This window comes from Erpetoichthys calabaricus, chromosome 16 (genome assembly GCF_900747795.2).
Source record: "Erpetoichthys calabaricus chromosome 16, fErpCal1.3, whole genome shotgun sequence".
Lineage (NCBI taxonomy): Eukaryota > Metazoa > Chordata > Cladistia > Polypteriformes > Polypteridae > Erpetoichthys > Erpetoichthys calabaricus.
This window is the reverse complement of record NC_041409.2, coordinates 30,636,314-30,654,233: the sequence shown is the minus strand read 5'-3', so window position 1 is coordinate 30,654,233 and position 17,920 is coordinate 30,636,314. Positions and strand designations below refer to the sequence as shown.

Genomic DNA, 17,920 nt, shown 5'->3' with positions numbered 1-17,920 from the left:
CAAGTATATGATGATAAAATGCATCAGGCTGCAGTCGTCTATGTAGAGGTCCAGTTGTTCTTAGAAAATTAAGCACTGGTTTACCTCATTAAGTTAGAAAACAAAATCTTATTTAGACATTGATCCTAACCAGTTATCTGCTTGAACTTGACAGTGTTTGACATGATATTAATACTGTAAATACCTGCAAGACTTGGAGCCGATGTTATTTAATTTAGGTTTTTATTGAAATTGCTCAATGCATTTGTTCAAAAACTTCACTGCCAAATTAATAAACATCCAGAGGAATAGGTTCAGCAGTTTCCACTATGAAGGAAAGATGCAAACATTCCCAAACTGCCAAGTTATAAATTACATGAACACACCATATTAGTGACACAGATAAGAAGAAGACTGTACCTAAAACCATGTCAAATGAAGACTTTCAATTCCTGAGATTTTTTTTACTAAATTAATTTAGCAAAAACATGGATTCCAAAGTTCTGAATATGTCTGAAAGTTATTCTATGTCTATATTTATATAATCTGTAGGTGCTCATTGTCATAAAAAGGTTGGGCATGTCTGGTCTACTGCGGTGGGCTGGCGCCCTGCCAAGGGTTTGTTTCCAGCCTTGCTCCCTGTGTTGGCTGGGATTGGCTCCATCAGACCCCCGTGACCCTGTAGTTAGGATATAGCGGGTTGGATAATGGATGGATGTCTGGTCTAGTGCAGTATTATTATTCATTATATATTCCGTATGATCTGAATGTACATACTTACTGCAGTTTCTTTTATTATTAGGTATCGCAATTTTGACCAGCCTCACCGGTTCTATGTTGCTGATGTCTATACTGATCTTACTCCACTTAGTAAATTTCCATCTCCAGAATATGAAACATTTGCAGAGTATTATAAAACCAAGTATAACCTTGATCTGTCAAATTTAAACCAACCCTTGCTGGATGTGGACCACACTTCTTCAAGGTATGTAACAATTGTTACCTTTTACATAATTGATACACTTCAGATATATGTCAAACCCCCATTAACACAATTTCTTTTTTGAAACTGTAATTATATTTCAGTTTCATTTTTTAATCTTTTTTTTTTTTTTTTAAGACTGAATTTGTTAACTCCTCGACATCTCAATCAGAAAGGTAAAGCTCTTCCTTTGAGCAGTGCTGAAAAACGTAAAGCAAAGTGGGAGAGTCTTCAGAACAAACAGGTTTGAAACCGTATTTATTTACATGAATAATTGTAAAGATGTTTTCTAAGTTTTACCTTATAACTTTACAGAATACTGAAATATTTCATGTACTTTTTTATAATTTGTATGCATTTGTGATGCATTTTAAAACTGGAGCTAGAACTATTAATCATTATATTCATTATTGAATTTGAATATTCCAGATTATAATGAGAATGGAGCCAGCATCAGTATTCACAGTAATAAATGTGGCAGTTTTCATATAGTTATTAGACAGTGCTTCCTCTTAAACATTTAAGGCAGTTTTTAGTAGTATTTTTTTGTTTCCTCCTTTTGTTTATCTGTGCAATTCCTATATAATGTCATATTTCCAAAGTTACTTTTTCAGATGATGTTCTTTTAGGTTTATGAGCACTGCTATTATTTACCTCTGCGTGTGTGCTAAAATAAGATGCACTTATGGGTAATAAGTACTGCATTAAAGGTAGCTTTTTCTATTGTCTTAGTTATTCTACAACAGGTATTAAAGACTGTGGTTAGTAAAAGGGCTAAAAGCAGTAGCACAACATAAATGAGGGGGACTTCATCGTGGCTTGTGACATGTAACTGATTCTGTTTGGTTTTTAACCTTAGGCCCCATTACAATTTGGAGTAAATGGAAATAAGTTAAAGGGAATTTGAACAGTGATCTGAGGTGAACTTTATTAAGCCATTTAAGACCAATGTACTCCACAAAGAGTATGCCAGTTCTTAGTTTACATTAGCTATGCTCTGATCAGGTATTCTATGGGCCGATACCAATTACTCATTTCGTTTTACTAGAACTGAACAGTTCTGATTCAGATACTACCGGTAATAATTTTTTTCTTTATCCATTTATTTATTTTTTTCCATAATAACAACAACAACATTTATTTCTAGAGCACATTTTTATACAAATAATGCAGCTCAAAGTGCATAGTTCTAAAGTAAAGCGTTTCTTTTAAATTTTAAAAACACCTTGTGTGTTCTTGTAGCTTACATTGGGCCTGAAGGGTACACGGTTCCAGAGGTGACAGAAAAGGCCTTAAAATGTGCCACATTCATCCACTTGAAGTAGCAAAGGGTTTGAGAAAGGAAAACGTGCCTTCCACATTTATCATTATCCTTACCCTTTTAAGAAGGTAGGCATTATAGCTTGTGCCAGGGTTATACTGGAGACATCAGAAAAAGCCTACTAGCTGATCAGCCTATCCTAGTCTGCAGCCAAGAATGTCTTATGGACTTCTAGCTAACAGCTCACCATCAAAGATATTTTCACTTTGTCTTTGGACAGTTTGAGACTACGTCACCTTGGTGAGCCTTAGTTCTGCCATCTGGTTTTGTATTGTATTCACAAACTGTGTGGAAGGTGTTAATCTTAAAGAGCATGTGACAGTCTCTATATCTTATCACATTTGTTGTGGTTCTTTGTTGTTACTGAAATCATTTTCCACATTTACTTTGCAATTTTGATGCCAGCTTTGATTTTGCTCTGGGCCTCTGTTTGCCTCTCCTTGTTACCAGGTTTAATGCAGATTTAAATTGCAGACATGGTGCAGGAAAATGACTTTGCAGTTCATCAGTGGTTTCTAATTAGGCAGTATCTATGTTTCTCTTGTGTTTATAGTGTAATTAGCATTATTTCCTTTGTTACCAGTTGCTAATCCTGCATACACTCATGAGTTAATTTGTGCCTCTAAGTGGTTGCTGCTTTAAATACATTCCTCTCAGTACATTTAAAGTAAAGAATTTTACAGTGTATTTCATTCTCCACAGATTTTGGTTCCTGAACTCTGTGCAATTCATCCAATCCCAGCATCTTTGTGGAGAAAAGCAGTCTGCCTACCCAGTATCCTCTATCGTCTACACTGCCTTCTTACAGCAGAGGAACTAAGAGCCCAGACAGCTATTGATGCAGGAGTAGGGGTCAAAACATTACCGCCAGACTTCAGGTGCAATTTTATGTCGTTAATGTGTTCTTTATTATTTATTATCTATGCATATTTATACTTTGAAAACTATTTCATACAGCACATACCCATTAAAATTATTTTTAGATATACAATTAGATATTTAATTATTTTATAGATGTTTAATTATCATTCATGTAAAAGAAATGGCCTTTTAATAGTGAGTCTGGTGATGTTAAATTCGTTTTTCACTAGCTGTATTTTTTCAGTCGGGTTTAAAGTTTTGTATTTAGCTTCTTCGATTTCCTTGTCGTCTTGTAAAAGACATGTTTAGTTTAGTGTTTCATTTTTGTTACTTTTTTGAAGTTTTTATAAATAACTGATTTTTTTATTTATTAATTGATTGATTTCTACATAGAAAAATGTTTGTATCCATAGATATTTTAGGCAGTAGTCAGATGTTGAGCTAGTTGCCTCATATCTAATGTAGTCTGCTTTAATATATAAATTTAAATTTGGTTTAGGTACCCAAACTTGGATTTTGGATGGAAGAAAACAATAGATTGCAAAACTTTCATCTCAAGTCCCAGTACTTGCACAGAAGAAAATGAAAATTACTGTAAGCACAGCATAACTGTAGCCCCTGATAATGCTGCAAATCAAGGTGCTAATGTAGAAACCTGCATGTGTGAGAGATTTACATTGACACCTATGAACTTTAAAGCACCTTCTGAATTGTCATCTGACATTAATAAACCTATTGCATTCTTTGAGGAAAATGGAGCTCAAGATGCTCTAATTTGTGCTGAGAACCTCACTAATGGCAGCACTGTTGAAGCTGAACGCAGTGCCAGCCAATTTTATTCCTGCAAGAGTGAAATACCTTCACAATCAACTACCTCTGTTCCCATGCCTACTTCATGCAGCATTGAGAACCAGCCCAAGCCCAGCTTTGAATGTACTGTAATGGATAATTGTATCTATGGATATTCTAAAAAATCTACCTCAGAAAGTTGCCTAGAAGTGGCAACACTGGCAAGATATTTGGCACCTTTGGCAGTTTCAGAAAATTCCAAGCTTGCAGTCATCCCTGTAAATGGTGACTCTCCTAAAACGTTTGGCCCGAATCCCGGGCTTATTTTACAAGCCTTGACTCTGTCCAATGCTAGTGATGGGTTCAATCTTGAAAGACTGGAGATGCTTGGAGATTCCTTTCTCAAACATGCAATCACAACATACTTATTTTGTACATATCCAGATGCTCATGAAGGTCGTCTCTCCTACATGAGGAGTAAAAAGGTCAGTTTAACATTGCTGGTAATTTTGCCATATTTTTCTTTTAGTATCATAGATTATTTTCATATGTTATGTACCTGAATTTTTCTTAAATTTAGCTTCAGTGTTTTTATAGTGCACACAATGTCATGATTTAAATTTGTGTAAGAAAGGTATTGAAAATTAGAAGTTAACATTTTAATCGACAAATATTAAATGTTGTTCTCATAGGAATAGTAAAGCTTAAGTGAAAAAAAGAAAGTCTCTTTGAAAGTGTTCCTATGGAGAAATTTGGATTTTCAACTTAATCTTAAAATTTTGCAGCTGAGCAGCAATAACCAAGTCATCTTCAATAATACTATTATTTGTTTTGTTTATAAAAAATGAGTACAGGGTAAAGTACAGTCTTTGTAAAAAGTAACTGAATACTGAATACTGATATATAACACGCAGACTTAGATGTTAATAATTCATAGTGAATGAGTTCTGGAAGCTGCCTCCTAGTGTGACTTTTAAAGGTCCTCTTTAATAATGAAGTAATTTTAAAGAAGCACACTGTAGTGATTGTGGAGTGGATGAAACTAAAAAGGAAGCTGATGAAAAGTTTGAAATGTTGTAGATGAAATTAGAAGAGTGGGCTGGACTCGTAAAGTTGCCTAGAGCTTCAAATAAAGCTGAAGAGAATTTTCTAGTCACCCTGTCAGCCTAGATGAATTCTGAGTATGGCTGTAACTTGTTGGTTTTGGTTGTTGTACCTGTAGGAACAAACGTACATTGAATAATCATATTAAGTACATCTAGCTAAATAAGGACAGAACTTCTGGTATTTGCAGTGTTAACTTTATTGTTTTATATATAAGAAGTACAAAAGGTGAATAGAGAGGCTACCAAGTGACCAGGTACATTGGGCAAACCAAGTTAGAGGTGTCTGAAAATGCATTTTAGGATGTACCAAAAAGAATTATACATATCTCAATATACACCTGTTTCAAGAATGTATTTTCAGATGTCTCAGATGCATTTTGACCTATCTTAACTAAATTAATCAGAATGTTATTTTATCTGAAGTATATTTTAAGATATCAAAAATTTATTTTGAGATATCTTGAAACAAATTCATTTATCATTTGAAATATCTCAAAATGCAATTCCAGATATTTCAAAGTGGCTTCCTGTAAAATTGCCCATGTTTTCAATGGGATGACTGCACGTTTTAAGATATTTTTAATGAATATGAGATATTTTGAATTGCACAGGAAGTTATTGAAGGAGATCAAATTGGTGCATGTTATGTTGATTGAAGACTCTAAACTGACACTATATGTGCGAGTGATCTGTGTATGTAGAGAGTATTTACCCCGTAATCCATAGGTGTCCTGTCTGGGTTCTGGTGCCTGCTTTGTGTTCCATGCAGTCAGGAGAAGCACAGTCTCTGATTTAATTCAGTGGGTTCAGGAAATGAATGGAAGAATGGCTTATTTCATAGATACAAAGACCATTACTAATTTACACCTCAAAAGAATTAAGACAGGAAATTAATTAAAATGCTTAGCAAAAGCCAGAAGAAAAACATGTCTCATCTATGATGTAGTGCTGGGCAATATATGTATATTTTTGATTTGATGTTTTAAGAAAAAATAATATTCATAAGCCAGTATTGCAATTTTCAGTACTTTTTGATTTTAAATAACTTCTTCTGGCACTTAAAATCCACAAGGTTTACACCACTGTTTCTCAATGTGAGTGCAGCAACTCTGCCCATATTGCCTAGTGATAGTGATGAGCAGGAAAAAAAATTGAGCAAGGGCCACAAAATGAATAGTTTGGAGCAGATGGTGTTAGCTCTGCCATTTGGAAATGGGGTGACAGTGTAAGAGGTATAACTTCTAAAAGTAAAACAAGTTACTGCATATAAATATGCCATCTAGATGCCTGCAACAGCCCTGTTGCCCCTCGTCATTAAATGGCCTCTGCTAAACAAAACAGCAGGTAAAGAGAGGCAACAGCTGCACTGACTTGTGCTACATTCCATTTGAAGTAGGTAGTCTGAATTTCTGAGTTCCTAGTTGGAATTTTCATCTGGGAAAGACTGGGATGATCTGTCAAGTCCAAGTTTGTCTGACTGTAGATCAAGATGTCAATCCAAAATGGCGGTGTACACCACAGTAATACCACAGATTTCACTGTACTGTTTATTAGCACTTCTGTCTACTTGTACCTCATTAAATCAGTCGTACACACAGCTCTGTCCAACATCTATCTGTGGGCATGCTTCTGCAATGTGTAGATGTAAAAATATTACATCAACTTCTGTTTATTTTGATTGAGCAAGCACAACAAAGGTTTTCCTGGACAAATCCATATTGGTTTTCTGAATGTTTTACTGGAGCGTGGTCAGCTCCGTGTAATGACATTCCCAGCTAAGATATACAATTTCCGATGTAAATGGAATGTAGTGTTACACACTTTCTCCTACTTAACTTTCACAGTAAAACTACTTGTACTTTGTCAGTAGTGTGGTAATTACAGCAGCCAGTAATTTACGACTAAAGCGACAAGTCCATGCTTCGTAAGCACTCGTCTGTCCATTTCACATTGGCTCTGCTTTGAACCACAGCCTTTGTAGTTGTCTTTTATATGAATTATTCAGTGTTCATGTATCGGTTACAGGGTAAGCTGCAGTACTAATCATTTTATTTATTTATTTATTTATTTATTTTTTGTTTGTATTATTTGTTTAGCTAGTGAACCAGGCATCCTAATTACAATTCCATGTATATGTAATATTCATATATACGTTTATTGTGATCTGTGATTATTGTACTGATGAATGAAGAGCTTTGTCTTTTCTTATAGTATAAAATAAAGTTAAATGTAGCAAGAGAGAGAAATGTTTACAGTGGTTGTGGTGACGACTGATAGACACACCTGCAAAACATGCAAGGTGGTGAACACAATACATCTAAAGAAAACTCAAATATGAATAGAGGAGATATACAACAAAAGGGTTTAGAAGAAAAGAGCTGTTTCTTTGAGGCAGGCCTATTACAGAAATTGGTCATTTTGAAAAAAATGTTTCTCACTGTAATATTTCATAATGTTGAGAGACAATATACCAGATTTTGGTCTCTAGATGGAATATATGTATTTAAATGTCTGTGTAGACGGAGCTTCAGTCTTTAAGGTATTTATTGCATTTTGGGTCAGATTTACCACAGTATAAATTTAAGCCAGTATCACCAAGGCCCTGCTATGGTTTTGTTTACATTTCATTTTGTCCTGTATATTCCTGTCATAAAACAATTAAAATTTCCTGATCTAGCCAGTAGTTATTCTGTACAACATATCTCTCTGTTATAAAAGAAAGTCTTGAGATGAGACTTTTTCCAAGAGATTTTGTCAAGTCCCGCCCTCAACCATTTACAACCACGCCTACGGTCCACTCGCCTCTCATTCGTGTGAATGCTTTTGTCTGACACAGTTCCTGCGCGCTCAGCTCTTATAAATTTTTTACGTTTTCCTCACTTTAAGTTCCCAGTAAAAGACAACTTATGTCAAAATCTTATTGAGGTATTTCATCCCGAAGGGTTATCAACAGATGAAATGAGTACACGGGCAATCCTAACTCAGAAAAACGATGAAGTCAAATGAATTAATGTGAAATTGTCGGATCAATTACATGGCAATGACATGTAAAATTTTAACAGGCAACAAGAAAGGTAATGTAGTACATCTTTCGCGGATAACATTAGACACCAAAGGAGATCTTGATATTCCATTCGTATTAAAACGTTTACAGTTTCCCATTAGAATAGCTTTGGCTATGACAATTAACAAATCACAGGGACAAACATTTGAAAAAGTCTGTTTATTTATTAGAGAGAAAGAAACAATATTCACTCACGGGCAGTTATACGTTGCGTGGTCATGATTCAAGTCCAAACACAGAATCAAAATTCATTACGATATTGATGAAAAGTTAATTTTTACAGTAAAAGTGTAAGTTTAAAAAATATTTGCGTGTTAATTTCAAAGCCAAACAGAACAAAAACGTATAACTCAACGAATACCTCTAACACAGCATGAAACATAATTTTCAATTTATTATGTTTTACTATTTTTTACTATGGTTAGTTACTCGCTGTAATGTAAAATAGTCAGGTCTATTATGCATATGTAAAAATCCCCATGAAAGTAAAAATCTGTTTAAATTGTACATCCGCTTCCCCATACAAGAGTTGTGTCGGCTTTTATCTTCAAAAGGGGAAATATTCAAGATTATACACTTAAATATTGTGTGTCCATCTTTTTTTATTTTTTAGACTAGAAACTAGTGCTGGGTGGTATGACCAAAATTCCATATCACGGTATTTTTCAAAATTATGCCGGTTTCTCGGTATTCAATGGTATTTTTTTCCCCATGCAAGAGTGGATGTTAACCACATTTTCCACTGCAATTACTGCAGTAGACTGGCTAAGAATAACCTATTCTACTGTCATGAGAATTGTACATTGTACAAAAAAACATTTTAATGTGCACACAAGTATTAATCCAGGTTTACAGGGCCCATAAAGTGATAGTTTTCAAGGGGGTGGCACTAATGAAGAGAAGGAATCACATTGCATGACAGATGCAGTCAAAATATAGAACATTTTTATTGAACAAATTTTGCAAACAACTTAAACTATAATTTTGACAACATATTTTCAACCATCCAAAGAGGCATTTAGACTTTAGTAAAATATCCAGAGGTGCTTGTCAAAAGTTGTATTGCACTGAACATGTCTTAGAAAAGGAATAAATAGTAAATATTTTTTGTAAACCAACTATACTTTCTGTTAATGTTAACAATCTCTGTCCACTGACACATTAAAGTGACTTTTTAAACGAGTTTACCATCATTAAACTGCATAATATTTAATAAATAATAACAATAAAATAAATAAAAGTGCAACTTCCAGTAATAATACTAATACTTCAAGACTACAAGCCCAGGTGTATTACACAGTATTCACCAAATAAAAATAAAATAAAATAAATGCAACTTGGTGATGACATCTTTACCAACTGAACCGTCATTAAGGCAAATTGCATTAATATGGACCTTGCTTCAAGCTAAGCTATATACATAAATAATAAAACTGCAACTTTCATTTATAATGCTATTTGTGGTATAGCCCTACGGAATCGTATTAGGGTCACAGTGAAGAAAATAAAAATACGGACACAGGGAAGAAAAAAAACTATATGTCGAGAATAAAGTCGACATGTTGACATTATTCTCGACATTTCCATGTTAATCTCGACGCTTAAACTTAACAAAATTAAATTCAATTCAACCCCCACCCAAGAGAAAGAGAGGAAGGCCCACAGCCAAGAGTAAAACATTTAAGAATAGAACAGAAGGAAGAGAATCCTTTTCCCCAGTATAAAAGTTTTTTCTAAAATGTTATTGATTAGATCCTGCCAGGCTTTAAAAAAGTTTTGAACAGATCCTCTAAGTGAGAATTATGTAGATTTTTTCCAATTTCAAATAGTATATAACATCAGTTACCTACTGACTTAAAAGAGGTGAGTTAGGATTTTTCCAGTTGAGCAAGCCAAGTCTTCATACCAATAGTGTAGTGAAGGCAATCACAGTTTGTTTATCCTTTTCCACTTTAAGCCCATCTTGGAGTACACCCAACAGAGCTGTTAATGATTAGGAGAGATTGGGACACCAAGGCTGCCCAAAAGGCATTTAAAGATTTTGGTCCAGAATGATGTTAATTTGGTGCACGTCCAAAACAATTGGCCAAATGAGGCTGGAGCATGATTGCAATGTTCAAATGTTGGATCTTGTCCTGGAAACAGTTTGGACATTTTTTAGTAGCAAAACTAATGATTTCTGATAGTCTAATTATGTCTTTGATATAATTTGTAAACAAATTAAAGATATTGCAGATATCCTATTCTTATAACTGAAATTTGAATTTTGATTAGTCAAAATGTAATTACAGGTGTCTAACTGAAAATTTGAAAGATGTCATTGAGAAAATTCCCTTTATTCTCTCTAGCCAAAACATACTTACAGATACCTAGAATTATGATTAGTGAAAATATAATTAGCAGAAGTAAAATGGAAATTGGCATAATATAAATTTGTTAATAACAAGTAAAGACATACATGAGATCTCTAATGGTAAAAGACATTTAGATCTGTAATTGGTAGATACATTTTAAATTAAAATTTCTATTAGGTTTGTAAGGTATACATTTTACCAAACAAGAGCATTAGGTTACACTTTTTAGGTTTAGGTTTCTGTTCCTGTAAGCAAACAAGGATTAGTTCAGACAAGATTCCTCTGTGTGCAATGGGCAGATGAAGATCCATCATGATGGGAAGTTTACTTTTTTTTTTTTTTTTTTTTTTTTAATTCATTCAACAAAGCTTCATTAAACCGTCTTCAAGATTCTCCTAAACTTTCATGGCTCATATTAAGTTACATAATGCTAGATTTCCCAGCCAAAGCTTCTTTGTTTCTACGTGTCAATTGTCTTCCATAAATACTCAAATCCACGAATACGGATCCCAGTTGGTCAGGGAAAACAATTTCTGTCCATATGTTTTTTTTATGTAGTTATGCATGTACATATTTAATTTTTATTTTAAGTCTTGAGAAGTATACATAATATACATATACAGTTGTAGCGGGGCTACATAGTTAGTGCTGTCAAATGTCAGTACTGAGTGCATCTCATTTCCATTGTCCCGTTTGCTGTTTGTGTGTGTATCAGTAAATGATGGAAGAAGACCACAGCCTCAAACCTGGAAAACACCTGTTCACTATTAATCAATTACAACCGTCACAGAACTATTTAAGCCATCATGGGGGAAATGTCCAGGAGGTAGAAAAAAGAGAAGAGAGAGGAGAAGGAGACTTTTTCATTTTTCACGACCACGAGCCATCTTTACCTGCTGTACTCTACATCGCGCATTTTCATCCAGTTTTTTTTCACTTCGCCGGACTTACTTCAATACCCTCATCACGAGAGACCCCGGGGTCGGACTTCAGCATCCACCACGCACCGAGGATTCACGGTGAGGCTGTTCCATTTTGTTCCAGGAAAATCAAACGACTCATTTATCATTAGTTCAGTCAACCGTATTCAGGACAGTTTTTATAACCGGACTCAAGTTCACGATCATTTCCGTATCTCATTCATTTTTTTGTTATTTGTGTTGTTTGTTATATGTTACAGGGGCAAGGGAGGGTTTTGTTGTATTTATATATGGTGGTGTCTCATTGTTGATGTGGTGGAGGGATATTTATATTTATATGTTTCTTTCTATTTTTTCATTTGTCTTGTTGTTTCATTTAATACATTTAATCAGTATAATTTTACATATCTGCTTTTGTGAGTTTATATTTACACCGTCGATTGTGGGGAAAAGTGTACTTTGTTAGAGGTACGGCTTGATAGTTAGATTCATACTCAGTAAATTATCCAGGCCACAGGTCTTGGAGATGTAGCTGCCGGCTGGGTAAGGGGTTGGCCATTATACAGTATAAGGGGTAAACTTATAATTAAATATAATTGATGCAATAATTAAGTATTGTTGAACTGATTGCCAAATTAAACAAAAAAAATAATAATGTATTTGGATATATTTATTATAAATATCAATAATTCATTTTGCTTACAGCACCCAGCACAAAGAAATTATCACATTCTAGAAAAAGCAGAAGCAAGTAGTAAGTGCTGGCAAGCATGCTGGAAGTTAATATTCAGCTTATGACAGAACATTGAAAACAATTGCTCCAGAAAACAAAATTGGGGGGGTTATAAAAACATTTTAATAATAAACTACTGATGGAGACTAATTACTTATTATGTAAAACATCTATTGAGGTTGTACCCAGCTGGATCTTAATACAGAAATGCCAATGATTGCAATGAATATTCATTATTTGAGGGATGGGCCATCAAACAAAAAGAATACTCAATTGATGGTTTTAAGATTTGCAATAAAAATGCCTAGTATTTGTTAATTACAACACTTTGCACAATATTTAAAGCAAGCTATTGCTTAGTACCGCCATAAATTAAAGCATACTTGAAAATAATGTAGTGATAAAGCACACTCGTTTTTTATATGAGCAACTGAAAAATATGTTAATATTTTTATTAAGGTCACATTTTTTTCTTATGTACTTTTGGTATTTTGTTGTAAAAATTACAGTGCAAAATGTGCATGTCTGTAATAACTAGGGAAATTAAATAATGATACAGATGTTCATTAAACAGTACTTTTCTACAATATAGTACATGTATACGCAGTAACTTTGATTGATTTACAGTGAGAGATGGTGTAATAAAACATTCAGGAAATAAAAACATTTCTAATGCATCCTATGTTGAGTGAGCATACATAAAATTCAGTTTTAGTCCTGCTAACACATTTTATTTAATGTATTCCTGTGGTTGCTTTTAAAACCTAGAAATTTGGAAATAGTTTTGTAGCATATTTATCCTTGTGGACTGGTTTGTTTTAGGCTGTAGAGCAGATTGCATGAAGCAGCAGCTGTCGAATGTGTCTCTATTTGTATTTGGCCCCTATTCTGAGTTTGTAGCACTTCTTTTCTTCCCTCCATCTTCAATTTGGTATTTAAATTTCATCTGAGGGAATGGACTCCCGCTGAATGGTTTATCTGTTGGTGCCAGATGTTTGTTCCATAATATAACGGAGCACTTTGGGTAAATAAGAATGTCACCACACTGGGGCAGCTTGCTTTTTAAAATTCTTTATTGCTGCCTAAGACTAATAATGAATGCATTTCACTTGAAAATTGTAATTGTTCGCCTGCTGATGTAGTGGTGAGTGCCTATGTTTATTTTATTTTTTCTGCGGTTATTCATGAGGTTCATATAAACTCAATCAGTATACTGTAAATTTTAAAACCATTCTTGTATAAAGTGTTACTCTCCACTTTCTGAGGTATAAATGCATACAAGTTCTGAAACTAAAAACTTGATTTCTGTTGAGAGATGTTTCAAGAAATGTCAAGATTGTCATTTAGCCCTCAAGACTGTGTTTTTGATTTGTTCTTAAGGTACTGATTTGAGACTTTCGCTTGCCATTAGTGTGCCAATATAAAAAAAGGCTTTTTGTGAAGAGTAATATAGATTCAATTTATGTCTTTAAACTGGTTGAAATTTAAATCAAAGTGATGTCTAATGCAAAGTATGATTGACATGCTCATTATTTCTTTCCTAAATATTTTCTTTGACATGCCAGCACATTGAAGCTTTCAGAGACAAACCTGCCAATTTAGTAAAAAGCATGTGTATGGTTTAAATTAATTGTAGAGCAGAAAAATCAATTTGAAAATCAGATTTGCAGGTCAGATGTAGGATGTTTCTCTGTCTTATCTGTCCGCATTAAAGGCTATACCTTTAATCATTTTGATTACAGAGAATACATTTACATCATGTGTCCATAGCTGTTTCTTTACATGAAAAGCAGTGGTGTCATTAAAATGTGTTTTTTATGCTTATTAGTTTTGATAGATCATGAAAAACCACTGCCGTTATCCTCTTGGGCAAACTGCAAAAGTTGTCGCTGGTTTGTTAAATCTTATTACTTTCATTTTGTTAAATCAGATCCAGCATAGGTGTAGTTCCTCTGTCATTGTTTTTGTTGTTTTTTCTTTTCTTGTCTCCAGTTAATTCTGTGTTCTCTTTGTGTGTGTGTGTGTGTGTGTGTGTGTGTGTGTGTGTGTGTGTGTGTGTACAGTATATATAATGTGTGTGTGTCTGTTAATTTGTGGTGGTGATTTAACTTTTTATAGAGCTGGATTTAGCATGTATTTCATACAGTGGATATACTCTTTAAATGTAAGCAATAATTTTTAATCTTTTCATGGTAGCTTACTGGTAATGAATAGAAAACATCAATCTTGTATTATTGTACAATATAGTATTAACTCATTTAATTATCTAATGTTTGTTGATAAGCATTTCTTTCATTTTTCATTTTCAATAGACCCAGACAGCCTCATTCTTATAAAACTGATCTACTATGATGCTTTAATTTGTGATTATGGAATATGCATCACATTTTGTGTAGTTTTGGTAAAATTTCTTGTAAGTTTTATATATTACTCTTTTATAAAAGATTTTATTGTGTTGCTTTATTTGATTCATTTCAGGTCATAAAATTAGGATTTGATAGTACTCTTCCCTTGGACATACTAGAGAGCCTGGTATTACTAGGACTGAAACCGCTTCAATTAAGCAAATTGTGTGAAAGGGAAGTTAAAAATTTGTGAATTTCCTGCAGACTGGATGCATTGTTTAAGTATATTTAACAAAAAAGCGGGATTCCATAGGCAGTGGTGCAGGGGCCACTTTTTTGTTACTTAAGTAACATGTAAAGCTCATTGTTAACAAACGTATAGTTTTATATTTTGGAAGCATTAGAATTGAAGTATTTCAATAAAGAAGTATTGGTCTCTTCTTGATTTTTTTCACTTCTGTTGCAGATTTTTTAGTTATTTTATAATCTTTACCCAAAATCTAGTGCTAGATTTGGATAATACAAGAAATCCGGAATGGACAAATGCTGCCTCATAGCACTGCTGTGGTGCACAGCTCCGAAATTAGCCTCAATGGGAAAGACAATCAAACATTTTACAGAAGCATTGAACAGAGCTAACAAGATGTTAGGTTATATTGTACATCATGCATTATAGTCGAGAGACGTTCAGCTAAAGCTGTATACGGCCCCTGTAAGAACCTTAAAAGAGCTACTATACTAACTACCTACATATATGCACCCTGTGAAAAGATCGTTTTAGTTGAGTTTGTCTGGCTTAAGCAAATCAAAGCTAAGAGTTGACAAAAGAGCAACGGGGGCACTGTTTAGCTGCGTCCTAGATCCTGGCAATTGGGATAACAATCTTTGACCTGGCCACTCTGTGTGTGATTCTGTTTTGTTTTGTTTTTTATCCTCCCAGAGTGCTCTACACTAGCACAGCATAGACAGGTCTTATGATGGACCTTCGTGATGGCTTATGGCTTTGCACCTGTTGAGATTGTCAGAGAAAACCAGTAAATTCAAGTTGAAAGGACAGAAAACAGAAAGCAACAATTAAGAGTTGCGCAGGCAATACGTCGACAGTAAAGAAGCCTGTGTAACATTAGTGCAGTTGACTGTTAGAAATATATCCTAAAATGCACAGAATGCTTTCTATCATTTTAATTAGTTGCTTTAGAAGACTTGTTTTCAGTATTCAACACATTTTAATGTAACTGTAACTATATAAATCGATAGTTTCAGAAAATTGTAACCAGCATGAACTTCAATATTTCCTTTGTTAAAAGCATATGATTAGATTGCCAACAAAAGTCACTAATCGTGTACATGTTATTTAGCAATATAACCAAAGGCTAAACACGGAGAGAGATTGTTCCTGGGAATGTCAAGCAAGGGTGCGCACTGCAGGCAAGTGTAATTTACAAATTGTAGGCATGCCAAACCAAAATATCCCTTCAGTGCTCATGGAAGAAATATTTACAGAAAAATAAAGATCTTAAAAACAGGATACGTTAGCTTTCTTTTAATGTGGGTACACTACCACAAACAAACCACTGAAGGAAACCTATAGTACAGGACAATTTTCTTACAGTGTTCAGGTGAGCAGTCTTGACAATTATGTGCCCTCCTTCAGTGGAGCAATCTCTAGAGATGGGTGTTATTGGGGTGGCGTTGTCTGTTTATCTGTAAACGTTTAGATTTGTCCACACAGAAATCCCCAAATACTTTTTTTTCTTGTATTTATTTTATTGTAATAATTTTATCCTTAATATGTACATTAGTTACTGTATAACAGCTGTTAAAGAAACTGGACTTGTACAACCAACGCAACATATAGTTCTAGTTAACAGGACAGAAAAGCGAGACTAGTTATATTTTTCTCCAGAGGTATTCTAATTCTGAATTTGAAGAAAGGAGTATCTGTAAACAGCCTGTCCATATTCCATACCTACCACTCAACCATTGCCATCTCTGTTCCTTTTACTTCTCCTCCAACTGTTATTAAAAGATCAGTGTTGCACTCTGAATTTTTTAAAACTGATTAGAGCTGCGTTACCTCTAATTGTTTGCGTAAAGTGTATTACTTTTGAACATTCTGTAGATACAGCGTTTATAATGAATCCCTGTCCCCTTTTGTAAAAAAAAGTGATTCCAGTTAGCTATTTGCAATAATCTCCAGAGGTAGAGTGAATACGTTATGTTAATTGGTATTAAATTATCTTGTAGTAGTATTTAAAATGTCTTTAAAAAGATCCACCTAAAGATGTGTGCATATTATTCATGCTTTACAAATTATATACAGACTGTAGTTTTTAGTTTTTTAGAGTCATTTATATGTATAATATTATCATTTTTTTTTTCACAAATTATTTTCATACAATAGTATTAAAATATCCTGTTGCTAACAATGTAAAAGTTTGCTGTGAAAAGAAGGGAAATCATATTAACTTGCTGGTAATTTTCTTTCATAAATTTGCATTTAAATCCAAGTTTGCCTTTTTCCTTTATGTTAGAATTTTCTATATTTCTGTTCACGTGAATATTCAAAGTCTTAATAGCAAATCAGTTAGGTTGCATGTTCTTAGATCTGGAGAGAAATATGTGGCTGTCAATAATGCAAATGACTTATTTCAAAAAAAATGTTTCAACTTTATGTTGTATGCTAGATAATTTACCTTTTATGGTTAAGAATTGTATTTTATGATGGTAATCACTGGCTTTATTGACTCATTAAGGATTTGTTTTTACTTTTTATCATTTCATTTTATTAAGAATCTCTTTTGTTGTTGACACTTTTCAATGCAGATTATGAAACAAACGACACACATTATCACTTAACCTTAGGTATTTAATTTTATTATATTTCCTTTTCCGGTCTTTTTTTCTTTTCTTTTCTTTTTATAGGTACACAAGTCTATGTATGTGTCTCTTTGTGTGTCTACTTTATTTGTTGAAAATTGAAGTCTTTTATCCTAATGCTTTATGTACTTGTTTCATAGGTGAGCAATTGTAATCTATATCGCCTTGGGAAAAAAAAGGGTCTCCCAAGTAGAATGGTGGTTTCAATTTTTGATCCACCTGTGAACTGGCTTCCTCCTGGGTATGTGGTTAACCAAGATAAAAGCACTACAGACAAATTGAATGCAGATGAAATGGTACGTTTATTGAATCATTCATGGAAATCTATGCTTTACTGCCTCAGAGTTTAATACCCAATATAAATGAAGTTAAATCTTGAGGAAATATTTATTGAGAAATTATCAGGTTTTTGTAACTGGATCACCTTATTTAATTTTATACATGCTGGACATACATACTTTCTCATTTTGGATATACTTTCTGTATATGTGCTCAAAGTGTTAAGACAAAGCTGGACTTGTTTCACCAGCTTTTGAAGTTGCTATACTAGGACGATCCTCTAGATGTCAACCTTGCATTAGACGTG

At 33.8% G+C, this 17,920-nt stretch overlaps 1 protein-coding gene across 1 annotated transcript in view; it reads left to right on the top strand.

Moving 5' to 3' along the window:
- The window catches only part of dicer1 (dicer 1, ribonuclease type III), an 81,723-nt gene that overhangs the window by 51,690 nt on the left and 12,113 nt on the right, over positions 1-17,920 (top strand). Inside the window, exons 20-24 of the mRNA XM_028822096.2 lie at positions 782-964; positions 1,100-1,205; positions 2,985-3,160; positions 3,643-4,417; positions 17,475-17,630. Of these exons, the coding sequence (XP_028677929.1) occupies positions 782-964; positions 1,100-1,205; positions 2,985-3,160; positions 3,643-4,417; positions 17,475-17,630 (1,396 nt within the window). The remainder of the gene's footprint in view (positions 1-781; positions 965-1,099; positions 1,206-2,984; positions 3,161-3,642; positions 4,418-17,474; positions 17,631-17,920) is intronic.